The sequence below is a fragment of the Diadema antillarum genome, unplaced genomic scaffold (genome assembly GCF_040938485.1).
Source record: "Diadema antillarum isolate AM-2024a unplaced genomic scaffold, OU_Dant_1.0 scf00000017, whole genome shotgun sequence".
NCBI classification, from domain to species: domain Eukaryota; kingdom Metazoa; phylum Echinodermata; class Echinoidea; order Diadematoida; family Diadematidae; genus Diadema; species Diadema antillarum.
In genome coordinates this window covers 1,028,915-1,056,698 of record NW_027270906.1, presented here as the reverse complement: position 1 = coordinate 1,056,698, position 27,784 = coordinate 1,028,915, and the positions used below count along the sequence as shown (strand labels likewise).

Sequence of the window (27,784 nt, the reverse complement as noted above, 5' to 3'; positions counted from 1 at the left end):
TCAAGTTAAACCAAAAAAAAATCGTGCTGGCATTGCATAAATATAAGGAAAATAGTAAAATTTTGAAGTATTGCCCTTGACCTTTGACCCCTGACCTTTGACCCCATGAACCCTAAATTCCCTAGATACCCACTGCCAGTCAGTAGATGCATATATACTATGTTCCATGAAGATACCTTGAACAATTTCCAAGATACAGAGAAAAAAGTGAAATTTTAACATTTTACTTGACCTTTTGACCTTTGACCTTTTGACCTCATGACCCCAAACTTTCACCAGAGAATCTTAATTGGGTAGTATATGTATACACTACGTTTCAAGAAAATATCTTCACGCATTGCATAGATATGGGGGAAATAGTAAAATTTTAAGCATTTGACCTTGACCTTTTGACCTTTGACCTTGAACATGTGCACCTAAAAGTTGATAGGCACAACTTCACCCCCTAATACACATACATGCCAAGTTTCATTAGGATACCTCAAAAGGTTTTGGTAGTTACCCTGTTCACAAAATTCATTACGGACAGACGGAAGGACGGACGGACGGACGGACGGAAAGACGGACGGACGGACGGACAACCCAAAAACATAATGCCTCCGGCACCACTTCGTGGCGGAGGCATAAAAAAAAACACCAACAGGCTGATGGCATTGAGTACTGGAAGAAAAGAGTTGGAACATCCTTAGGTCTCTCTCTCTCTCTGTTTTTAGCTCTAACCTGCTTTCACCTCAAGTTTGTTTGCACAAGCTCAATGTTTTATTTTGATGGTTGTCATGGAAACAAAACACAGGCTTAAAACATGGCAAACATAGAGAGAGATGATATGCCATTCAAACATAGTTTTCATTCCTTTTCATCTTTGCATTCATGGAGTGCTCAGCAAGCTCGAATTGATAACAGGAAACGACATTGTTGAACTGTATGGCAAAGACAGGTTCTCATATATATTCATTAATTTTGTACCGGTATCACATTGCCATGGCAATAAACACCACATGTGCGAGCCAATCTTCTTCTGAATGATTAATCACTCTGTTTGGAGCGAAAACACACAATCGATCACCCTGAACTGAGGTTGGACGACTATTACCGGCCATTCAGATTCTTGAAGGCCTGCAATCTCATTTACATTCACAGTGTTCTCTTTCCCACGACTGAAATTTACAAAGTAGTAACAGATACAGACTGCTCTCAAGTTTTTATTTCTTTTTTTCAAACTTATTGAACATTTCACATTTACACAACATTTCTAAAGTTTTTTTTTGGAAGGAAGGAGTTTGCATGGAGGTTTACTACATAGCATATGCTCCGTTTTTCAAAACCTTTAAGTTGTTTTTCAACCTTGGCTAAATGATGCATGTCAACAAAGAAAGTGGCTTGGGTGACCATAAGCAGCAAATCATTTAAAATGTCAGCACCCATTGCATGAAGTTAATAATGAAATCATAAATGGCAGTGGTTACTATCTATTATGTAGAATGTTCATATCCCCCTTGTGTTACATAGAAATGGCGTAGCAGGACTGGGCAAGAAATCAGTGTATGCAAGACATTGTTGCCAGGAAATGGCTGTGATTAATACAAACAGCAACAACAACACACAACAGTGATTACTAGACACAGAAAATCACATTCTAATGTGACAATGTGTAGGCCCTACATGTTTGTTAAAGCGCGCGCACACACACACACACACACACACACACACACATACACACACACAAAGCATACACATGGTATTTAATCTTATTATGATACTCCTCTAGAATTATTTCTATCTTCAAGCCATACATCTTCGCAAAGCAAAGTGCTTTTTAAAGACAAACAGATATCACAACTTTTAATGTACATACAAAAACTCACATCAAAACTGCCAAAAAGTGGATAAAAAGACATCTTTTATGCTCTCAGCCTATCATGGCACCATGGACACTGTCAAAGGAAACTCTTCAGTTCTAAGATGTACAATGTACAGTATCATCAAACGTGAACAATTTTAGATTGTCGAGATGCTATCTGGCATTCTTGAAGACTCTATCATCGTTGGAGAGCAAGGCACACACACATATCATGGTTCTCTGGCGAGACAGAGAACACTTAATTACTATGTGCCGAGACTTTCCCCTGTCTGGCTTGTATTGATTTATGCCCAGATCAACAACATAGCGGTCGTCATCCGTCATCATCAACCCTGATGTTGAGAATTTATGAATTTTGCAAGACATTGGCTGAGGGCAAAGTCTCCTTGATGCTACAAATGTTTGTGTCCCAATTCAAATCCAAGGCTGCTACTGAAGAACAGCAGGGGGGGGGGGGGGGGGGGGGGGGGACAACAACTCAAAGGTCTTCCTCTAAATAGCATGCTACCACTTTTGGAGTTTAACATACCTATGACGCACTTTCAGTAGCTTATGAATTCATTTGCGATTACCAAGGCAACATACATAGTTGCTCCTAAGGCTACCGATGAGAGGTAATTAATATAACAACACTGTGATTTTGGAACCTGTCTGAGGATGGCCACTGACCTAATTAGCTAACCAGGAGATATTCATCAGGGTGATATCTGGTTCAGTATCACGCTTTGTTTGAGGATGACAATCAAATGCGTCCACGTGTGTGTGTGTGTGTGTGTGTGTGTGTGTGTGTGTGTGTGTGTGTGTGTGTGTGTGTGTGTGTGTGTGTGTGTAAAAGCTGTATATGTATTTTGGGTCACGCACTGACTCATTTTTTTTTTTTTTAGTTGATCAAAAATTGCTGATTGTATATTGTGTTTATACATTTCAGATGTTTTTGTTATGTGAAATAATATAGAAATTAGATATTAAAATATTATTGAGCAACACACAAAAAAGAGCGTACTGTATTTGTTTGTCGTTCAAGGTAATAACACTACACTATTTGTAACCTCAAAGGGATGGTACAGCTTCAGTTGTGATGGGGCTACGTGTTTCCAACATTTTTTATGATGATTTTTTTTTTTTGTTGTTGAAATAATGAGAAACCTCCTATGAAATGTGAAAGAGCATATAATTGCAAGAAGAATTCACAGTTTATTTGATGAAAATTGGTTTTGGAATGGCTCAGATATCCAAAACAAAGCAATCCTACTAAAAGGTGGGATCCATGACCCACCTTTATTTAGGATCACTTTGTTTTTGGATATCTCGTCCATTTCAAAATCAATTTTCATCAAATAAACTTTGAATTCCACTTAGAATTGTATGCTCTTTAAGATTTTATAAAGTGGTTTCTAAAGTATCTTGCAAACAGTTACAGGCTGAATCCTCACCTCAACCACGACTACACCACCCCTTTAACATTTCATAGCCCACCACAAGCATTTTACCTCTAGCGAAGTCTGCGCTCGCATTTATAGAGGATTTGTTTGAAGCATCTCCTCCCCCTCTCTTCATCTATTTTTTATGAGCAGCTACAATATATATCTGAGAAAAAATTGAGAACTGCACAAACAAGAAAAACCAAAGAGAAACAGAGACAGCGACAGAGAGAAAAAAAAGTAAAATGCAAAAAAAAAAACAACAACTGGATGACTTGAGACAATCTGGGCATCATGTACTTCTGCAAGTCCAAACTTGTGCAGCACTTTCACAAAATGACACTTTAAAAAAATAATTTTGACACATAAGATGAGAAATTGAATTGGTCTGCATATTGCCAACTGCTCTATTCAAAGATTTGTTGTCTCAATTATTTTCCATATTCAGCGACTCGGATAGTTCAGTTATATACGTTCTTCTGTTCTTCCCAACTATTATAGAGTTTGAATGTACACAAATTCAACTTATTGAATTAAATCTTGAGAGAGCATCAGGGAAGGCAAACTCCACCTGAAAGGTTCCTGGACTCATTACTGACAGCTTGTCAATTACAGATTGTGGGTATTTAGACCAGCATTCATGCATTTCTCTGGTTGGAGGTTCTCAGCAACAGCATGAAGCATTTCAATGACGCTACACACACCATATTATTCACAGGCAAATAGAATGAAAAATATGGGACACACGCACACGCACGCACACATTCTCATGAGAGGCTCTAGCTGGGGATATGATACATGTAGTCTGCTCAAGGTACAAAACTGTAACAGGGCGTATTCCATTATTTCTTTTTGAAAAAAAACCAAACAAACAAACTTTCTTTCCATAAATTGACAATTGAAATTGAAAACCATCAAAAAATATTTGACTTCAGTTTTATTGTAAGTAAAAAAGTAGGATTCATCTAGTGTATAGGAGCATACACAAAAATCTAGGATTCATGTAAAATTCTTAGAATTTCCCCATGTGAAGCACTATTTGTCCACATCCAGGCACTAAATAAGTAGAACGGGCAGATGTATTACAACCCACAAGTTACCCTTAGGGCCTTAAAAAGCACTTTTTCATTTGTTTTACCATAAATACTCTGAATTATGTAGCATCATATGCCCATTTTGAAATGCATCCCTGGTTGGATGGATTGAAATCACGATAATATTATCCTAAACTTTTAAGCCCCTTATGAGAACCCACACGTCCATGCACACAAACACAAATGCAAAACTGTACTACATGTCCACAAATTTTATAACCACTCACAAATTTTCGCGAAGTCCTGATTCGCAAAAATTTAGACTCGCTAAATATATGGCATATACAGTAGTATAGAAGTTCCCACACACGCGAAGGTCACCCTGAGAGTTATGCCCTCTCAGCCAATTTTGCGCATGGTCTCTGTACACAGTGATTCTCTGTATGAACAAACTCAAAGGGTCATAGGTCAAAGCACTTCTGGAGCACTCCTGCACCCAAACTTTGTGTATAAATGGAATATATGAACATTTCTAGGCATGACATGAATCATAATTTTTATCACATAAATTTACAAATCCCTGCTACATAATTCATACTTTTGCTGTGCAAAACTGGACTTCTAATCGAACTCTCCTTACGGATACGAGCAGAATAATTTACTAATGGCATTTCAAGTGTTCCACCTCATAAATTTTTTCACGTGTCGGGGCTCACTGCTTGAAACGATGTGACATTCGCATAATTGCCTTTCTCTAATGGGTGCAAAAAAGCTTCAGCACACTCCAAGCAATTTAAATTGCAAGTCCATGCTGAGGTATCCCAGTACTGAAAGTGCGTTAGCATGATTGATCCCCTAAAGCCTTGTCTGTTCTGTTTTGCTTTGTTTTGCTAGAGAAATAAATATTGACAGAGTGGTCTTGTACCATCCCATATGGTTTTCCAAAAGATTCTGCACACAATTATCTGTCCATGACCCCTTCCCCACTTTCAAGAACTCCAGTTTCATTTTTTTTTAGTCTGTAGGAGCTATACATCTATTGCTCTACAGTCTACCACTTATTGATGTGCCTAGTAGTTGTTGTTTTTTCTTCCATCTCTATTATGTAATCTTGCACTGGAAAACCCCACAAAAAATTAAAAATATGTGCTTTATGTCAAGAATATTCATTTCTAAGTTTCTACTATTTTCAGAACAGATGTTTCTTTTACAGATGAAGTTAGGGAGTATATGATCACATAAAGGATATATTTTTCTAACTGCTGACAGTAGACCCATATTTCTTTAGCAGACTTTCTTTTTCTATATTTCTAACTTTTGAGGTGCTTACAGCTGTACAAACGAATTCAGTGAAAATCTTTTTTCCTAGACAGACAGTGATAGTTTTGGCATTCTTTGAAATAATCATGCATAGAATGTACCTGATGGGCATGCAAAGTCTTAGGATAATCTGATATCACATCAGAGCTGTTACCATGGCTATTTAAGTCCATCTTTCATGTGCACACAATGAAATATGAGTTAGCACACTTTAATGGACTCAGAACTTCAAAAAAGCCCATTTTCTCTCATGTAGACAACCTAATGAATGCATTTTCTATATATTTTAGTTTGTGGAGTAACATCTGATTATGAAAAGATACAGTGAATGATTATCCTTAGTTAATTGAGGTTAATCAAATGAAAATAGAGGAAAACAATCAAAGATGTAACACAATAGAAATTGCATTACATGTATGCATTATGCATCCTTATACCACAAATTGTATAGTGATGAGATTGGTTGGTGTGCTGGAAGAGACATACCTGTGGCTCCATAGGCAAAGACAGTGGCATTGAACCCCTGTGTGACACTCTGGATCAGATCTTTGGTAGTCAGCTCATAAACCTCCTCCTAAATATTGAAGAGACAAACAAAACATATTACACAACACTGTCATATCATTACGATTCCATGTTGGTTGAGCATTCGCATGGCTTCATCACTGTGACGGGAAATTGTGAAACATGTTTGGATACTCCCCTTATTGTCATCATATTAATGTGTTTCCATGGTGATGAGACTATTTGGAGGATTTCTAGCTACTGTAAAACCATATCAATGTTCGGGTGCATTTTGATTTTGTGAGAGCCAAGATTGGCGAAATCTGTACTGTACGCACTGAATGCCAGTGTTAGTTTGTGAAAATTTCAAGCCACGAAAATGTGTGCATGTTTGTATGAGTGATGCCCATGACATTCAAGACCATGGGCCTCAGTGGGACTACATGTAGTACAGTATATAGTATCCCTTTTATCCATAACACTGTATTTTCCTTCCTGAAACTCAACATGACATCTGCCCAATAACAGGCAATGTTTCTTTCATAAGTTATGCCTCACAACAGCCCTCTCCAAGGCCACTCAAACAGACAAAGCAGAATGAATTTGCATTGTGAGGGAAAGTATGACAGATAACTTTAAAATATGAATGTCATACACTGCCCACAGCTGGGTGTTCTACAGCTTAGTCGCTGTTCATGTCATTTCACTGACTCTAAAATTGAGCAGTCATTCTCTATCAACTGCACACTCAGGTTGCATGACATTTACAAAATGTTTAATCATTCATGACATAGGCCTACATGGTGGACATTTTCATTCTCAGTGGCTGTTGACAAATAGGTTCATAACTTTGCAAAATATTTATCACATTGCCATGGTAACAGAGCTCAGCGTCAGGGCCTGTGAATTACCCCCATCCCCCCCCCCCCCAAAAAAAAGGAGAATCCAATCACTCGCAAATATCAAATCTGCGCCCAGCAATGGAGCAGACTTGATTTGATGAGCCTTTGTTACTTGACAGCTGAGATCACTCCATGATCGTGACTGCTCTGGTGAGCGTATCATTCCCCTCACTGCTTGAGTAAGATGCACAAATGAGCCTGATTTTGTGAATTTGGAGCATTATTATCCTTTGTGCTGCATTGACTTCACATCAGAGAAAAAAAAACATGTACTGTAAAACATGATATATTCGTGGCACAAAATTTTCGCGAATTGGAGCCAATGGCCTTTTTCGTGGCTTGAAATTTTCGCGAATTGCCACTGGCGTTCAATGCATCGTGTAGACAAAAATTTCGCGTACATTTTAATTTTGTGAATCTTGGTGTTCGCGAAATTAAAATGCATGCGAACATTCCTCATTGTACAGTATAAATACATGTGCACATGAAGGAAAGAAAGCAAATCCCTCCATCTCCATTACACAATTGATGATTTAATCTTCATGGGATTTTACGATATGTTCAGCCACAGAAGTACAGTACTAACTGGTGAACATTCAATAATAATACAGTGTAGACAACATTTACTACTTATGAAATAATTATTTCCTGGCAAAGCAAGTTTACTCTCATTTCAAATACACATGTTTTTAGTGTCGACTTTGCAATAATAAATAAGACTTGCTAACTATTTTCTGGTGGTGTATTAACCACACCAGCAAAGGTTTGGCCAATTAATTGAAACAAAAAGAGAGAAGAAATATGGTGGTGCCTGTGACACTGACAATTTTATTATCAAGTCTTTCTATTTCACGAAATTCAGTTAATAGTTTGTGTTAATTGAGTTTCATACTACAGCCTTAAGTACAAGGTGCTAAAATTCGAAAGTGACTTGTCAATATTTCAAGCCTCTGAAATTTACAGATGTTCTACAATATGCCACCGCACAAGCTCTGTGACATAATACTATTCTCTGCACTTCTGCTGCCTTAGCAACAACAGAGTGGTTTAAATAATAAATGAGTAATTTGGTTCGATGGAAATCTGACTAGGCAGCAAGGAAGAGAGGGTTACAAGTTGCATGTAAAACATTTGGTACCCCGCCACTAATCGCATCCATAGTGTCACGATGAGGCAAATGAAATTGCCTGAAGATTAAAAAGCAACAAAAGCAGCAACAACATAAGTTCTTCATGGTCAATTCCATTACCCGGAAATGCATCACAGTGTAAGGTCAAGATGGAAAAAGTACCATCCAATATCAAAATTCATGAATGATGGTATTACATTTCTTTCCCCCTTTAATTTTTTTTTTTTCAATTAGAATAGAGTGGATGCTTGTTTCAAAAAAAAAAAAACAAGAGAAAAAAAATAAAAACTCCACTCTGTTGACTGGTTACCATGACAATGTCATAAACACACACTCTCTACAGCGCTCATTCAAATCAAGATACAATATTAATATCAGGAATGGAAGATGGATGCCTGACAACTGTTTTGTTGCCTGCTACTATTCTGCCATTGATCTTTCAAGACCAGATTCTTGACCAGTATTGCATAGCTATGACTGGACAATGGAGAAGCAATCAAAGCTTGTCAATAAAGTCATTTCAATTGTGGGAATCAATCAAACCATGTATTAACAACAAGCAAAACTGGAGGGGAAATTTATTTGAATAGAAGACTCATCATCACTTCGTCTGACAGAATTTCTTTTCGCTCATTATTTTGGTACGTGACTTGTGCATCATTCACATTTAAAGTTACGATATATTGCCACACAATTGATACATGTCAAGCTTTGTTGCAAATATATCTTTACTTTTTTTCCCCTCAAATACACTTATTTGATAAACAGCAGATGGATACAGTTGGTAATATTCATACATCACCAGTAATTGTGTAATTAGTTTGGGGAGTTTCCTGCAGCTTTGGTATGTTAAAATTTAATATACATGATGTGCAATGTGTAAATTCATTTCCTTTAAATACCAATATTGTGTTTATAATTTGTACAGTAATGCCTTAAATAATAATGATGATAATGCATAATAATATACAACTGTAGTTATCACCACCATGACGACACCAAGTCATAGAAAGAATGATAGTATTGTATACATGTAGACTGCATACAGGAATTTGTTAGCTTTGCAGTTATAAATATTGTCACAGTTCATCTCCATTCAAACACGCAGTAGGGCAGCATACCTTCAGAAAGAAGACTTTGGTTTACCGCTAATATGACGGTATATCTACATTTCCATCTCCGTATAAACACTCGTAATTGATACCCCGCACAGGTTGATTAAAAAAATCGCAGACTGAGCACGCAGCGCACCGAAAAACGTTTACTCTCTTTCCTTCATCACTTTATCCATTTAAATATAAAGAAAAATGCCACTTTACTCCAGTTTATTCCAATCCCACGTCCGCAAATATTGACCGCGAAGCAGATGGGGAGGGAATTTCAAAAAAAAAAATTCACTTAATTGTGTTTGTTCAGGTGGCAGCCCCCGGGGAACCACGGCCGAGTTATTGTCGAGCTCTCCCCGTTTCGCAATTTTATCATTGGTGCGAGAGGCAGAAATGAAATTAAAATGACAATCCATCATGGCTTATGTAATGCATGCAGATGGATTTCTTTCAGTTTGACAGATAGCCAATTTGTTGCCATGACAACTTTGCTGTAGGACATTGTCTCTCCCTCTCTTTCTCCATATAAAGAGAAATTGATATCTTGCTGGGAAAAAAAACTAATCTAAATTAAAAGACTGCATTCAGTAATATTACATAGTGGAGGCACAATTTACTGTAAGTATTACATCTCTTTCTCTCTCTCTGTTTATCCACTCTACTGCCCTTGAGACGAATTTGATGTTCAGTTAATCCTCTTTATGCTTGGAGTGGCGATCGGCATTAAAAAGAACAAGAAAAAAACACTTAAGCGTTGTACACACTAGCAGGATTCATACTGACGCAAATTAGCAGGATACAAATCTTGAGATTTGCATGCTTTGCACAATCCAAATCTCCAAATCTTTGCCAGTGTGGACACAAAAATCCCAGTCCCAGTAAACAGCACAATCACCGTTGCAATCCAACTTCCAAGAAATCTTGTGATTGTTTCAGAATCAACACAACAGAAATAGCAGGATGATACGAACTGTGGCGAGTTTGAGAACGCTGAAGCAAAAAATCTCAAGATTTTCCTTCCATCATTCAAAACACCCATGATTGAACTGTGCCTTTCAAAATTTAAGGGGGGCGCACGTGCCCCCTTTTTTTTTTTGTTTCTTTTGTTTTAACAAAAAATAAAGGGGGCGCGTGCCAGGTGTGCCCTCACCTGGATCTGCCACTGAAAGGCCAATTTAGAGTCACAATTTTGGTAGATTTCGGGCATGTGCATTTTGTTTGACAAATTATCATGATTGGCAATTGGCGGGATATTTCTGTCTGTCTGAACGGGCACGACAAATCTTTGAGATTTGGATTGCAATCATTATCTTGCTATTTTGTCTGTGAAATGCAGCTATTAAATGTCTAAAGTCCCTGGCAAAGAAAGGGTTAGTTGTTTTAAAGCAACATCTTGTTAAACCACACATTACAGAATTACACATTTTAACTTTGTTTGCTAGAAATAAAGTGCAGCTGTTATAGTTTCTATAAAAAAAATGAATTGCTAAACTGTATCATTCACATTCAAGCCTATGTCAAGTCAAATAAACAGTACTTATCTTAAACTTTAGGGGAAAAAAAGCAAGAACCAGGTGCTAAAAAAGGCACAAGTGTTGTATGCCTCGGCCAAATACATACACCATTTTATAGTTTATCCCTCCACGAGTCCATTTGTGTGTTTCTAACATCAATTTGATTTTCAAAGTAATTCCACCTACTTTCCAGCAAGCTGCTACTGCATGAGATTGATTGTAGCCCATTTAGCAAATTAGCGTTATTAATCATCCCCTACCCTTATCTATCTTACTATTAGACTCTTTCTTCCACCCTCCCATTCTCTCTCCCTCTCTTTCTCTCTCTCTCTCTCTCTCTGATATATAATCTCAATATGATATGTCCACTAGGTTCTGTAGTGCCTGGATAGTTAGTAGAAATTAAGGCTTGGGTTCAACCAAAAACTGAACTTTCAATGTATAATCAGGGAGGTGGTCCACCTCCCTGGTATAATTGACATTTACACTAATATGGACTTCCTGGTACACTTATTCACAGTAAAAAGAAACAATGCATCCCCTACATGTAGAAATATTCACTGCTTTAAAAAAAAGTAAATAAACTTTCATTTCAACATAAATGTTTATCGCAGAGTTTAAATGACACTGGAACTCTGAAAACCTGTCTAACGAATAGGCTACATCAAAGGCTAAAGAACAGTGTATTGTCATTTTAAAAAAATGACTGCAGAACTTCTATGTTTTTTTTATACAAGAAAAGCAACATGTAAAGAAGGTTTGAATAACAAAAGGCGGTCATTAAAAAAAAACTAAAATTTTGAATTTATGATCTATAGTAGAATATTTCATGAATGCAAAACACCAGTTGGCATAAGTCATGCTAGCATTCAAGAGCAAAACTTTCATGCAGTGTATGTTTTCTGAAAAGGTTTTGTCTAAAATTAAGCACAGTTGAACTAATCATGACAAGAAGAATCATTGCAACTGATTAACAAATTGCCCTTCATCGAAGTACAACCTTATGAATAATGACAGAAGAATTTTATGAAGTTGTAGAATCAAAATCCTATTAAACCACATCCAAACTGAAGAGTACATTTAAACTCTATCACAGCTTTACGGATAACAAAATACAATGTGTCCAAACATGCATGAAATTTGATACAATATGCTGGGCATAAACAGAATGGATTCATTTGTGATTAACCTACACAATCACTCTCCTTAATAGTTACTTCTCCTTGCTATACATGTATACAACTGCATCTCCAAGGCAACAAGAATACAAAAACATTTTGTGCACTACGGGCTGTACAGAACATGTGTACCATCTGGATACCTTTCAGTCAATCAGATTAGTTACTAATTGCAAAAGTTGTGGCATGGTATTACATATCCAGTTTCAACACGAAAAATCAATGTCACGCTCACTGGGCAAACAAAACTGCACTCGAAGTACTAAGTCAGAGCATGCCAATAAAATCATTTATGTCGAGTATTCAATATCAACAATTTCACTTTCCTGAACTGAGTAGAAAACATGTGTGTTGCATCTCAGATTCTGGTTCCATCTTCCTGCTTTACAAACTGTTCTTACTACATATAATCAAACTAAACGTTTTCAGCTACTCTCCCCTATAACCAGGGCCCTGTTTTATGAAGAGTTATAATTGATTATATAGTTGATTTCTATCATAAGTGTATGGCAGCCTGTGTGTTAAGGAAATTTATAACTGATTATATCTTTTGATAAAATGGGGTCCAGGAGTCATAAACCCTATAAACACAACATTGATTTTTGACAAAGAAGTGGAGAAGATCAAAATCACCTAAACTTGAGCAATGTATGATCTCTGAGGTCCACACAAGAGAGAAAGGACATTTCACCAAAGAATTCTATGGCATCATATTTCTTCTACTATGTTTTTCAAGGCCACATTTGTAGGAGAGGCAAACATGATTATGGCACACACACAAACAAAATTATCATGTCATGCCCCGTAATTAAAACATCTGTAGAAGAAATGGAGAGGGTGGACAAGGTGTTACAAGCCTTTAGATGAGTATATTGTACCTCAGCCAATCCTCTAGATTTTACAGGGAGAACAGTCTTTGCTTCCCTACTTTTGTTTTTTTAATCCAAGGGCTCAATGTTTTGGTTCTGGCTCTGGTTTTGCGTACAGCCAATTTCCTACATGACATTAATGCTTTACGCTGCAAAACCTCAAGGGAAGCCATAATGCAGGGCCAAGGGGAAGGAGGCTGTAAAAGACAATTTGGCCAAGGGCACCAGAAACAAAATGGACTAGAGATTGTAATTTGTCATTACTGACAAATTAAGGTGATCCGATTTTTTTTTTCATCAATGATTCGAGTCCTGATCGCAATAGGCATGACCATACAGGTTTCGTCTGTTGTTAAAAACGTTGGCCGTGTGATGTTTGAATTCTCGTTTAGAAAAGGGAGTCATATCTGCCATCTTTGGTACCAAATTCCGTATACACTAGATAACGAAGATACAACAACAAATACATATGACCTTTGACCCACCTTTACACTCCCAAGATGGCATCTGAGGAAAAAGTGGTTATTTTGTGAAATGATTCTTGCGACATCGTCTATACGTGTGCAAAATATGGAAAAGATAGGACAGGTATTCGCCAAGATACAAGATGAAACATTTATGACCTTTGACCCTAATTTACATACCCAAGATGTTGTCCGATCAAGTAGTTGTTATTTTATGAAATAATGTACGTGACATGAACTAAACATGTGCAGAATATGGGGGTGATAGGGCGTGTTTTTCTTGAGTTATTGCAAAGAAAGTTGCAGAAAGAAAGAAATATCTCAATACATAGAAGATAAGCTTTAATTTCAACCAAGTTTTTTATCGTGATCCCGACATCGTATGAAAGAACGAAATCAAAGTTATCGATAGCGCAAAGTCTCAGCTACAACATATTAAAATCTAAGAGAAATTCACCGAAGGATAAGTGAGCTAGTGCTCGATAAAGACAATCATGTCAATTTTCACATTTAAAAAAATTCCCTCCCATAGAGATAACACGTCATAACGAAGATACAAAAAGAGGTACATATGACCTTTGACCTCAATTTGCACAGACAAGATGGTATCTGAGTAAAAAGTGGTTATTTTGTGAAATGATCCTTGTAACATGGTCTTTGCGTTTGCAAAATATGGGAAAGATAGGACAGGTATTCACTAAGATACAGGATGAAACACTTATGACCTTTGACCCTAATTTACATACCCAAGATGGTGTCTGATCAAGTAGTTGTTGTTTTATGAAATAATGTACGTGACATGAACTAAACATGTGCAAAATATAGAAGTGATAGGGCGTGTTTTTCTTGAGTTATTGCAAAGAAAGTTGCAGAAAGAAAGAAATATCTCAATACATCGAAGATAAGCCTGAATTTCAACCAAAATTTGTGACGTGATTCCGACATCGTATGAAAAAACGAAGGGCACACTTACGGTAGCGTAAAGTCTCAGCTACAACATATTTAAATCTGGGAGAAATTTACCGAAGGGTAAGTGAGCTAGTGCTCGATAAAGATAGTCATGTCAATTTTCATTTCCAGAAAAACTGCACTCCCATAGAGATAACACGTAAACTGGTCAAATTTGACAAGATTACTTTCAATCCATTTTTACGAGGTGATACCGTCATCCAATCAAAATTTTGTAAATATATGTTTGTAAGAACATTAAATAAGCTACAACATACCGAAATCTGGGTGAAAATTGACAAAGGACTAGTGAGATATGGTCGAGTGAACTTCAAATTTGATGACGTCATTTTGAAAATTCACTTTTTTTACTTTATTAAGAAATTTGATATCTTTTAATCATTTTGTCAGCATTGCCATCCAATGAAATGACATGTACAACTCATCAGCTTTCAAAATATGTAAAGAAAATGCGGGGTCACCGTCCATCCTGACGAGTAAAATCGGATTTAAAATTGGCAGTTTTTTGGCATAGTTGCACTGTATATCGCCATTGACGCGCGCGCGGAATTTCAACTTTGACGGGCCCGTATGACGTCATATTGAGTCGGATCGACTTGAAACTTGGTAGAAATATTCCTTGACATTTCAGACATTTGATCCGTGCGATAAAATGGGAAATTTATATTGCATATGAGCTGTGCGTGCGTATATGCGCGCGCGCGTACGCGTCCGTCGATTTTTTTTGAAATGCTGTAAATGACCTGAAACGTGTGCAAAACAATTTTGAGGTTGATTAGAGCATGTTAAAATTTCAACGCGCGCGTACGCGCTCGTTTACTATGAACGTGACTAAATGTTATGATTTATATAAATAGACCTTGACTTGAACTATATGATGTCTTAATTTCATTCAAAAATTCCGTTCCATTAATGAGAAATTGATGTAAACGTGATTTCAGATAATGACGTCATAATGACGTCACGGTTAACTGATCACATTGATACACTAGATCTGTCGTCCTTAGGACATGATACATATATGGTATAAGTTTGAAAGTGATAGGTAGGGGACTTTTTGAGTTAACCGCTGCACAAGATTTGAGGAGAAAGAAATAAAGAAGAAGAAGAAGAAGAAAGAATCCGTACAGATACAATAGGTGATCCGAGAGGATACTCGGATCACCTAATTAGGCGCAGGGCTGTTTCAACAGGTTTCACTTCCCCGTTCAAGAAGTTCAAGAAGACCCGGCTTCTTTATACAACTGTACAACTCTAACCACAACCACAAATATTTGGGGACACCACATCACAAGGTCTGGGGGTAATAGAGGCAGACACACGTTAATTGTCTTTGGTCCTACCTGGGTGCTGGTGGCATCGAAGGCCCTGTCGAAGACATAGTGCTTCTCCCTTGATCGGTTCGCCCTCAGGACATCGTCGGGGTCATCCGTCGGATCACGCAGGACAACAATCTGTAGGAATTTCATTCAGATTGAAGGGGAAAAAAGTGCAAATGAAAGCAAACTGTCGACATTGCATTAAACTCTCTGTACTGTAAACTTAGTATCATCCGCTCTTTCTTCTTTTCTTTTCTTTTGGAGGGGGGGGGGGGTAGGAGAAGTGGTTAAAAGAAAGGAAAACTCTCACATGTAAAGCTGTTTTCTCGCATATCATTAAAATATGACCATCATGCATAAAATCTGATACATAAATGCCATACAATGTACATTCATAACTGTTCAGTCATTAAAGTAAGTTCACAAATTCATTTCAATTTATTACTATATAAGCAGCAAAATTCATTCTTCTGTATCATGAAACATCATCAAAGCGTACTGTAAAACGAGGTATGTTCGAGTGCATTTTAATTTCGCGAATTTCGCGAGGGCCAAGATTCGCAAAATTAAAATACACATGAAAGTTCTTGTCTTCATTATATGCATTGAATGTTAGAGGCAACTCGCAAAAATTTCATGCCGTGAAAATATTGTGTTTTACAGTACATTGTGACCTGATCATTGCTCACTCAGTCGCATGATCATTTCATAGTCTACGCCAGAAAAAATTCCCCAATCATTTGGTTTGACAATAATGGGACTGACACACTCAAAATAAGGATATGTATAGAGGCATGAAGTTGATTAAAGTACCTTAGAACATCTCCTTCAAAGAACATACATGTATTTCTCTGTAACTTTATTTAACATCGATGATACTTCCTCCCAAACCTGCTTATAACAGTTCAACATCATCTGAAGAAAAGTGAAAGTAGAGAAAATGCATTTGGTGTATCACATTCAATGCAACACACTACAAAGAAAGAAAAATACACATAAAGCATCTGAAACCCCACTGCTTCAAACCACACATCAATACCCATCAAAAAGACACAACTTCAACCTTGTAAATAACGATCAAACTCTGTTCGTCAAACCACAATACAACAATCATGTACCCCAACTGCATCATCAAAGCTCAGCTCTTCCACCAATGCATGAGTGGCCAAACATTATTTGTCAGAGGACCGACACAAATCAACCAGAGGTAAAACATGATCAAAGTTCCACTCGACTGCAATCTGCAGTCAACCCACTTCAAAATCAACTCATCTGCAACATTTGGACAGCAAAGTAAAAACATGAGAATGATTTCAACACATGAGAGAAAATGTTCAATACATTAGATGGAGGCTGGAGATCAATGTTTAAAGTCATGAATGATACAGTGTAGGTTGGTTGACTGGCATGTAGGCTAGGTCTTTGCTGTATCCATAACATTTGGAGTAAATTTGACTGTACATCTTTTTAGGCAATATTGTCTGTGATGGATTTTACATGTCTGTCTGCTCTCTTCTATGAAATATCAAGCAATATACTGTACAGTGAAAGCAAAATGAGATGACTGTCGATGACTGACTGCATCTTTGCAAACTGAATGAACTACTTGGTTGGGATGATTTAATTCCAGGTATTTTCATACCACATTACAAACTGCTGGCAGTGTGTGTCATTGTTACCTAGCGATCCTGCCATCGATTGCTAAGACTGGCATTGTGTGAACTCCCAACTGCCACAGACTGACATGGCCCGAGACAATTACTAGAAAAGGGATGGAGAGGGGGCCGGAATAGAGACCCAGGAGGTATAAAATCAATAACATTCCTTTCAGCATCTGTGCAGACGTATCAGCACTCCCATCTCCCCCTGTGACTCCGTGCTTATTGGCTTCTTTAGAAAGTGCGAGAGGAAAACGAGAAACTCCCAAGGCCCTGCTTCTGCCCCATTGTGCACTCCCCTTGGTTTCTTGTGCGTGTCAGGATTGTGCAAGTGTGACACCGATCAATGAGAAATTTCTCGGCAAACAAGTAAAGCTCTTGATGGAGTACGTGTTCCAGCACCTGAGAGAGAAAAAAAAAAGTATTTTCACCTGCTTCAGAAGTGTTGTCCGAACAGCGAGGCCTGGATACGGCATGTCCGTCTTTTATTCGGTTTTGAAGAAAACACATCAAAACATTTCATATCTGTTCATACTACTTATCTCACACTCGCAGACGATCTATCAAAAAAAAACATCTGGGAAACAGTTTGTAAAACTGCATTCTTTTTATCCAGATATACATCTATCTCTGGAACAATTATGCTTATCACATTCGGCTTGTTGAAAAGTACAACACACAAAGACACAGTTTTGAATCAAAGTACAATGTATTTTGGGAGACAGCTTTTCATTAGGTTGATTGTTTTGTCTGTGACACTCTGAAACTAATGCTATATTTCTTTGTAGATACAACATGTAAACATGTGTTTATCTACAAAATGCATTGTGGATAACTTTAAACACATTGTACATCTAGTAACTTTTAATAAATACCACAATGTACAAGTCCAAATACACTTTAAAGTTCACTGCAAGCCTTTTGAGTACAATATATGCTTGAGCTTCATTACATCGAAATACACACTCCAGAAAAGATGAAAAAAAAAATCAATCGTATCACTCTATCCCATCTCCTAAATGAATGTACACGAGATAATGGAATTTCCACAGGCTCAGCACTGGACCAACCAAGTTCAAAAAGTGACAGGTTTTACACATACAACGTAGTTTATGTTCAAATCAATTGTCATATTAAATGCATTCATCCAACTAGGGAAGAATTCAAGAGATATGTACTGCAGGTAATCCATAACTCCCCCACCTCCATCATACAATAAACACAAACAAACCAACCCAGTGAAACATGAGGGAGGGCATAACAGGTGACTCCTCTTTTGGGTTTCACAGCTTACAGTGAAAATGTACAATTTAAGAAGTTGATGTACATACTGTACCATAAAATTCCATGGGTCAAATACTATGATATTCATTAAAATGCTTTATCTTCAACTGATGACAAAATATTTAAAAAAAAAGAAGGAACACATAAAGTGCAAAACAAAAACAAATTACATATGGTTATAACCAAATTTTGTTATGTACATATACTTTATTTGTTCAGCTGTAAAGAAATTCTGATATAACAAAAGAAAACTGTGGTCCCAAGGACTTTGTTAATATGTAAGGGAGTCACCTGAATATAATAATCAATTTGTTACAGGTCTACATGTACAACATCCTGGATGTTTCACAACACATCATTGTAAGTTTTGCTTGTATCATTAATAGCATACACAACCTCATCATATTAATTCATTTTGAGAGAACATTTCTTTTTTTATTTGCTATTTATAATTGATGTTTATACTTGGTTTCTCTGGCTACACACTTCTAGTATTAAACTAGTCAAGGTCTCTGTGTGCATCAGATGAAATGCACTTGTTGACTGTGTCTCCTTATAAATGCAGTAGAATGATTCAAAACCAGTCATCTTGCTTTGTCAGACACTTTTCCAAGTCCCTGAGACTGCTGTATTTCTACTGTAATTCTCCTGAAATGCTGATTACAAGTAAGATGCAAGCATGGCTGGGTATTCATCAACTGAGCTGGGTGAACATGAATTGGAGATAATCCTGCCTGCTTTATGCTACAGGGGGATTTAATCGGTTCAATGACTTCATGGAGCAAGGCCAGGATGTACTTTGCAGGGGAGAACAGGACTGAGAGAGAGGACTTGGCCCATATAATGAAAAGGGCTTACAGTAGCCCACTACACAGAAGACTTGATATTGACTTGGTACAGATGTATAGGAGGGCTCTCAAGTGTTGATTACTGAACACTCTGCTGAATGTCTTCACACAATACATTCAGGCCTTGAAGGGGCTTCTTTGATTATTCTGGAAGAAGACGGCAGCATGGATGTTGTCCAAGCGTTTAATCGCAGAGGAAAGAGAAGATCAGGATCATCTCTTCAAGTGTTTCATTTCTTTCTCCCCTCTTATCAATGCACTACAGATGAGCTTTCAAAAGCTGATCAATAGATCTGAGAGCTATAGTTGTGCAAATGCCACCATAGAGTGAGTGGCTTTGGATTTCACCTTGATTGTGTCTAGATACTTACTGTGTATGCTAGATGCTCGATCATAGGGACAAGAGGCAATGCCATATAGTATCAATGACACTGTAGTTTGGTAGGTAAATCTTACATTTTTATGATCTCTGATGATTTGGCCCCTTTCTTTGAATGTAATACCAGGCATGTACTGGTACATGTATGATGCATTGTCATTGCCATCCCAGACCTGGACTTTGGTGCTATCTTTACCTTTACCTTTAATATAAATTTCTTAACAATTTAAAACCTCAGTGAATCAGATGTGATTAAAGGATAAATACTGAATGCCAGATTCTTAATAAGTTTTTGCAGACAAAGTTGATTCACTTGAAAAGTTTCTCTATTTTTCATCAGTTTTCATCAGTTTCTGGAACAGTTTTTCAAATAATGCACAATAACATCCGATGTGGAATATTGCTGTGATACACTTTAACACCAAGCCCCATCATGCGCTTCCATTGTGGATAACATTACATACATTGTACATCGAACAATGTCCGTATCTGTACGTGTAGTTCAAATTCTAAGACTTACAAATGTACCTCTTGGGGAAATTAATAATCATGAACTGAACATTACACTGCTAACATTCAAACTCATCACTTTATCAATGTTTGCTGCAATACACAAGATATCCTCACAGTAAGTATTATCCAACTGTGTACACTATGCCTGATATGATCTGATAAGCTCTTTAGGCACATGCTATTAATTAGACAAGAGATACAATCCACAAACTAAGCAAACAGATAACAAGATAAACTGTATACTCTGCAGGGTGATTCAAACCACTTGATAGATAAAAAAATTATGATGTCTGGGACATTTAGATAAAGAAACATACACTGCAAACTTTTAGCCTAGAGATTGAAGAAACATTCTAGATAAAAGAATTTCTGTTATCTCATCAGAGAATCTCAGCAATTAATACACACAGTACAATTGTATGCCAATTTCCATTTAATTCTCTGAATTTTGGTCAGAACAAAAAAGTAAAATCAAAATTAAATCATTCAAGAAGTACAACATTAGTTTCTTTTAAGTATATTTGTAGAAAATACAGATCATATTGAGACAAAACAAGTCACATCTGTACGGTACACAGTACGACAAATCAAAAAATGGAGCCAAAATCGGTACATATTGTGTTGTACTTTAACACTTTTGAGAAAATGATCGCATCAACATTTAGAATATCTCTTACATTGTACTTAATGCAATTCAATTTTGCCAGATGGATTGGTACATCTGTGATGTGATCTCCAGTACCAGTAATGATCTATTTCATATCGCACTCTCCCATCCAGGAATTTTTGGTGGATAGTCAGATGTGATCAAGATTCAAAGTCAGAAATACATTGTATGATGCTGGACATTACTGTGAAGCACCTAGAGTCCCAATGTACAGTTTACTTGAAGAGAAATAATCTTGGGGATTTACCAATGAAATTAACGCATCGGGCACTGCATGAGATGTGTGTACACAGCACACTTGGACAAAAGATCACCCAGGATAGTTTGCCAATATCAGGATTTTCGTCAAATTGCTTCCGTCACGCAGGAATTAATCAACTGACATTCCCCTGCCTGTCCTCCAATATCGTCATAGAAACCCTCCATTGTTCACACACGTGTGCATACACTGGTGGGATCCTACGATGTACAGTCCACATAAGGCAACAATACCCAGCGTTTGATTTGGATGGGCAGTGACGAGGGGTAAATTAGAAATATGAAACCCATTCTGCAACTAGATGTTTCCTTGTGGATTGAAGTGACAGCAGTTGCAATTCAAGGGATGAAACAAAACATGTTCTAAAGAAGGAAAATGGTTCAAATTTTGGAAATTGTGCCAGCAATGTCTGCTAGTGAAGTGTTTGGACGACAAAAGAGAAAGGATCTACAAAAGTGTGTTTTTTGTTTCACAACCATACGTTCTCCATATGATTGTAAGAGAAACAGACCACTTTCAGGAACTGATCGAACGTCATTTCTATTGGTTGTAGGCAGCTCTGTATACATCGCATGTCACATTCAGTTCATTAACATGAGATTCAATTACAGAGTATGGCAGGGGAACCCTACAAGCCAAAGATAATACAGTCAGGGACATTTGAATGTCAATTAATGTTCTCCCTACATTGCACTAAGCACTTAATCTCCGCCATTACTGCCTTCCAGAACATGCATTAAAAGCGAGATCTACAGACTGAATGGAGCCTTTGGTGATCAGAGGGTAAAATGGCAGATAGTGAATAGACTTGATGAGGTCTGACATTTCATCCCAGCACACAACAGGAGAGCACTGCTAATGTACCGGTAGTGTTTCCTTAGTAGACAGCAGAGGGATGTATTCTATGGTACTGTAATTGTGCATTTCATTAAAGCATTAAAACACTTGTAATGTGCAGCGATGCACATTGCTGAATGACAAGATGCGCTGCAACAACTTGCTCATGTATCCTTACATTCACTGATATTTAAATCATACTGAAAAACTATAGATAATATACATTGCAATTTGAGATTTTTTTTTTAGCATTGGACTGTGATTTCATGTTTGGTACACTCAAATTATAATTTCGGATCTTCTGACAGTGAATAATTACACAGTGCAAATTAAAGCCTTCATATTATTTCAGTCATGGTCATTTAAATGAAATTACCAGTCAAATGCTGGCACACAAGTTGCTAACAACAATGCTTACATAGGCCTACACATACTGAGTTTACTATACATTTGAGGCATTTTTTTCCTTGCTTTGATTTCCATACACTGTATGTTGAACAGTTGAAGTAGGGAGAAGAGCCAATAATGAGAAACATTGACTTAAATGCTAGAAATCGGAAATTGATATTTACTTACACAGATGCAAATATAGTACTTAACAGCAATCAGTAATGGAAAAGTACATTGCAAATCACCACATAAAGTGATCTGAATTAATGTACTGCTTTATCATTATAAAGCTACAAATTAAAGGACAAGTTCACCTTCATAAACATAAGGATTGAGAGAATGTAGCAATATTAGTAGAACACATCATTGAAAGTTTGAGGAAAATCAGACAATCCGTTCAAAAGTTATGAATTTTTGAAGTTTTTGTGCAGTACCCGCTGGATGAGGATGAGAAGACTACTGCAGTGTATGAATAACTTAGATGTCACATGCGTACAACAATATAAGGAAAATATAAAGAGAATTTCACAAAATTCCATCTTTTGAAAAAAGTACACATTCCCCTGACTCGTTACCGACAAATGTTATGGGTAATATTATTCCCCCTGCCTTTAGAAAGAGGCAAGTCAAGTGCTCTTTTATTATGCGAAAAAAGTGAAAATATGTTGAATTTTCTTTTACATTTTCTTTATACTGTTGTACGCATATGACTCACAAGCTGTAGTAGTCCCCTCATCCAGCGGTTCCAACACAAAAATTAAAAAAATTCACAACTTTTGCATCGATTGTCCAATTTTCCTCAAACTTTCACTGATGTGTTCTACTAATATTGTTGCATTTTCTCAAGCCTTATGTTTATGAAGGTGAACTTGTCCTTTAATGAAGAAAGATGTTCAAAAGTATTTTTATGTGTCTGTACATGACAATTTTATTTGTGTATCATCCTATTTTGCTGAAACTCAATGAGAATTTTTTTATTGTTTGAATTCTTAGTGAATCCCATTTATACAGGTTAACTTTGCCGTTTTCCCAAATGTTGAAACATTTCATGAACAATATTATACTAGTTAGTGTATGTACTAAAAGTACATGTGTTCATGTTGGAAAGAAAATGCTATAACCATGGACCTACAACTTTTCGTTGTAGGTCCATGTAGGTCCATGCTATAACTATCAGACTTTGATAGTGTAGCATGCAGATCCAACTAAATACAGATAAATGTAAAGAATGATAACTTACTGTATCCTCCACTGCATGAGCAATGATCTCCGCTCCTCTCTCTGCCTCTAAAGGAGTTAGGGGCCTGATGCGAAGGGCAACCTGTGGGAGAAAATAGGATTTAAACAGCTTCTTTTAAACACAAAACTGGCCATTGTTTTGATAAAGATTGTAACCAATGCAAATTTCTCACTTTTTTGTTTGCTCGTTTGCTTACTTTCTTAATCATCATCAGCAGAAAAAACAACAGTATACTGTAGTTAGTAAGTATCCCTCTGTGATTCATCTATACAGCATAAAACTTTACGGGATATGGGTTCATTGACATACAATGTACTGTAATATCTGCTTCTTTTTTTTTTCTCCTTTTTTTTTGTGTGGATAAGATGAACTGGTAATGGCACTGTACTGTCTCAAACACATACGAAATGTTAGCACAGGTGAAAGCCAACAAGCAGACAGGCAGAAAGTGACAGCATCAAATGGTTATCAAACTGATCACTCACTAAACCCATCAATTACACTACAGCCATATGCATACCTGCCAACATTTCAAGATGAAATATCTTACTCGTGGATTGCAAAAATCTTATTTTATATGCAAACTGAAGTTAAAAATCTTACTTTCAGTCAAATCTTCAGAAAATACACATGAAAGGTATATCTAAATATTTTTTTTTTAATCTTATTTCTCTGACAGAAAAATCTGATTTTGCTATTCTTAATGTAAAAAATCTTACTGAATCTGATAAAATCTTATTAGTTGGCAAGTATGCACATGCTGTAATCTACATTTGTGTATTTCTAAAGTTGCATATATCCCTCATTAATGACATCCTGTCCAGTGATTGGTCTACATAGGCAGTGTGACGATATACAACAAATGTGCACAAAGATGGTGATGATAATGGAGAAAAACTGTTGATGGAAGAAATAAGAAAATAAGCAGTGACATCATCCAAGGTGAGGTGCAATGCATCATTTCATCTCTCAATGTTCTTTCATTGCAAGCATACAATGTGTGAAGTGTTATACTGTGGGGATATCAGCCTCATAGATCACTGCATAAATCATGTCCACCACCAAATGCTCATGTAAATCTTTTCATTTTAGCAATTTCATTATTTTTTTTTAAGATTAGTGGAAGGGATATATTTTTTTAAGATTATTTGAAGGGATATCATGATATCCCTTCCACTAATCTTTAAAAAAAAAACTATTTATAAGTGTGTGATGTGCTTGTTCTGTATCGACTGTATAGTCGATACAGTATATCACACACTGTTTCAAGCCACTGGTGAATTTACAAATGCTTCGGGTGGAACAAAATGCAATATAGCGCTACTCCTGCCACCTTAATCTCAACTCAAAAGCCTTTCAGTGCATGGTATTGTATCGATTCCTTTATCATTTCTTTTATTTAATGCAGATCTCCTTTTCAAATTCTAGTAAGTACACTGTAAGGTTCATCTTTTTACTCTAAACTACAGTAAGTAAATAGAACTACTGAATGCAATCTTTCAAAATTCATTAATATTCTTCTACCATTTGTTTGTAATGAACATGTAAACTACACATTTTATGAAACCAGCATGTGACATGATATTGATAATGTGTCTTTTCATGCAAACTGTGCTACTAAATGTCACTTAGCCATATTGATAACACAAATATTATTGCTAGGAATTCTGATTTGGCTCAAGTTTCCAAACTTGAAGGGTTCCATACTTATTGTTTCTAAATGATGGCAAAAAATTTCTTTCTTCTGCATTTGTCCAAGATTTCCTAAACCTCATGTTTACCTCTGAAGTGATTCGTTGCTCTTATTCACAAATGCTCACAAATGACAAAATCTTTTCAAGAAATCCTTGTCAAATGGATAAATTAAAATGTGCTAGGCAAAACCTCGAGGATGTGGTGAAGAGAAAAAGAAAAATCATACTCACTTGCACACAGCACAAGAACACCCGCAGAAAACCAAAATATACATTTCATTGATTTGTATCGGCAATTACCAATTGGATTTTAGTTTTTATTAACCTGAAATGAAGTCTGCATGGTGACTTTTGTTTCACTGTATCTATGATGACCATGAAAATACAAATGACATGGACTTTTGTTAAACTGATTTTCTTTACACACCATTATATGGCCAATGAGGCACACAGGTACACTGGAAATGACAATCTGTCGAGACATACTTAAACATCCACAGCAGAAACAAATCGGAAAGAGTTCCTTATGTTCCCCCCACTAAATTCCCTTTTTTTTTTAGTATAATAGTAATATTAAACTAAATAAAGGTTATGCCATTTATGGGAAGACTTCCTTTTGAGACATAACCCTAGCATAACCTTTATTTAGTTTATTATTAGTAAAAAAAAATAGTAATTTATTTATTTTGTGCAAACTAGTGGGGAGACATAAGGAACTCTTTCCACAAAAAGACCGACAATTGACCGACAATATATCAATTCATTTACAAGGAAGAAAAACCTTTAAAAAACATGAATAACAAATCAAACTGCATGTACCCACATAGTTAGCAACTGATACCAAAACAACTGCCAACCTTTCAACTCACCATTAATTGGTTTTCCCTCCATTCACTTTTACCAGCCATGTTTCTGGCTGGTTGATCTTATCCTCGAGGATGATTCTCCTCTACATGCAATTGTTCCAGGAAACATGGCTACTCCAGCATGGAGTAACTCCAGGGCCACTGTTCACCATTGCTGGCATGTTCAGCACTACTGCAGCCGAGCTTCCATCACAATGGTTGGGCACTACTTTGGTGAATTACGGTGTACTGAGCCAGTCAGCCACTCAGCTCAGCCGCTGCTGTGGCGATGTTACTGTTAGTAGGGTATGGTACTCGGTCCCAGATATATAGGGCGTGTTTAGCAAACTTGACAGCTACGGCATTCTTGCTTTTAATGCAAATCCTGGTCAGCCTGGACAGAAATGAAAAATAATGCTTAAATTTGTGATTCCACTGATACAAAACTGTAGAGTTTAACTGTAACTTTGTGTAAGATTAAAGTTTACATTTCAAAATAAGACATAAATTTACATTGTAGAGACCGGTTGATATAGAGATTCTTTGATAAACAACAAATTTTATTCGACAATTAATATATTTAAAAAGGAAAAATCTAGCTACTCCCTGGAAACTGTGAGTAACTGATGCCATGGCAAAAGCAATCCATCTCGTGGCCTCACCCTGAACAGGGCCTTATATCAGGAGTAACTATACACAGCCCAGTCGCTGTATGTATGTCGCGACGTACCATGTACAGCGACTGGGCTGAGTATAGTTAGACTCTATATCAGGAGACAATTAGACTGAGTATACTGTTAAAGTACTAGTATCACTAGTAAATTTAACTGCATGAGCCAAACACCTTATGTCCTTATTGCAGACCACTTTTATGCTATCCAGACAACGAAGCAGAATGCAAACAAGACTTGTTAACTGGTAATCTTCTTCTTCTGATTAAGTCTGCCTCCTTCAATAGACTGAAGATTCTTGCAGACTGGTGCTATTTACATTATAATACAATTTATTTACAGATATTTACAAGCACATAGAAAATTTGACGAAAATACTAGCCACTGTGATCAACCGTTAGACGGTTTCGAAATGATCCCACAGATGGCGCTGAAACAATTTCTGACGACAGGGAATTCCAGTTCCTTACAGTTCTTGGGAAGAACGAATGGCGATGCGATTCAGTTCTCGAATATGGTACCTGATAGGAGTGTGGTTGCGAGGCTCTCGTTAACTGAGTAGCCTGTTTGATGATATAGTCCTGTGCTGAAAGAGGAGTGAGATTATTGTGTATTTTGTACATCATAATTAGCCTGTCATTTTCTCTGCGCTGTTCCAGAGTGGTCCAATTAAGTTCTTGTAGCATTTTGGTGACACTCGAGGTGTTATGGTAGCGATTTAAAGTGAATCGCGCAGCTCTTCTCTGGACCATTTCCACTTGGTGGATTAGGTTCTTGGTAGATGGGTCCCAAACTGTGGAAGCATACTCAACAATTGGTCAAACCAACGTTTTGTAAGCGGTGGCTTTAACATCAGAAGATTTTATGCGAAGATTGCGTTTTAGAAATGCAAGCACGTTATTGGCTTTA

At 36.9% G+C, this 27,784-nt stretch overlaps 1 protein-coding gene across 1 annotated transcript in view; it reads right to left on the bottom strand.

The window, feature by feature from the left end:
- LOC139727099 (kinesin-like protein KIF19) overlaps nt 1-26,438 on the bottom strand; it is a 49,291-nt gene extending 22,853 nt beyond the window's left edge. The window contains exons 1-4 of the mRNA XM_071638081.1: nt 26,229-26,438; nt 23,666-23,746; nt 15,615-15,725; nt 6,123-6,210 (exon numbers count right to left, since the gene is read on the bottom strand). Of these exons, the coding sequence (XP_071494182.1) occupies nt 6,123-6,210; nt 15,615-15,725; nt 23,666-23,746; nt 26,229-26,267 (319 nt within the window). The 5' untranslated portion in view covers nt 26,268-26,438. The remainder of the gene's footprint in view (nt 1-6,122; nt 6,211-15,614; nt 15,726-23,665; nt 23,747-26,228) is intronic.
- Nucleotides 26,439-27,784: the final 1,346 nt, after the last annotated feature.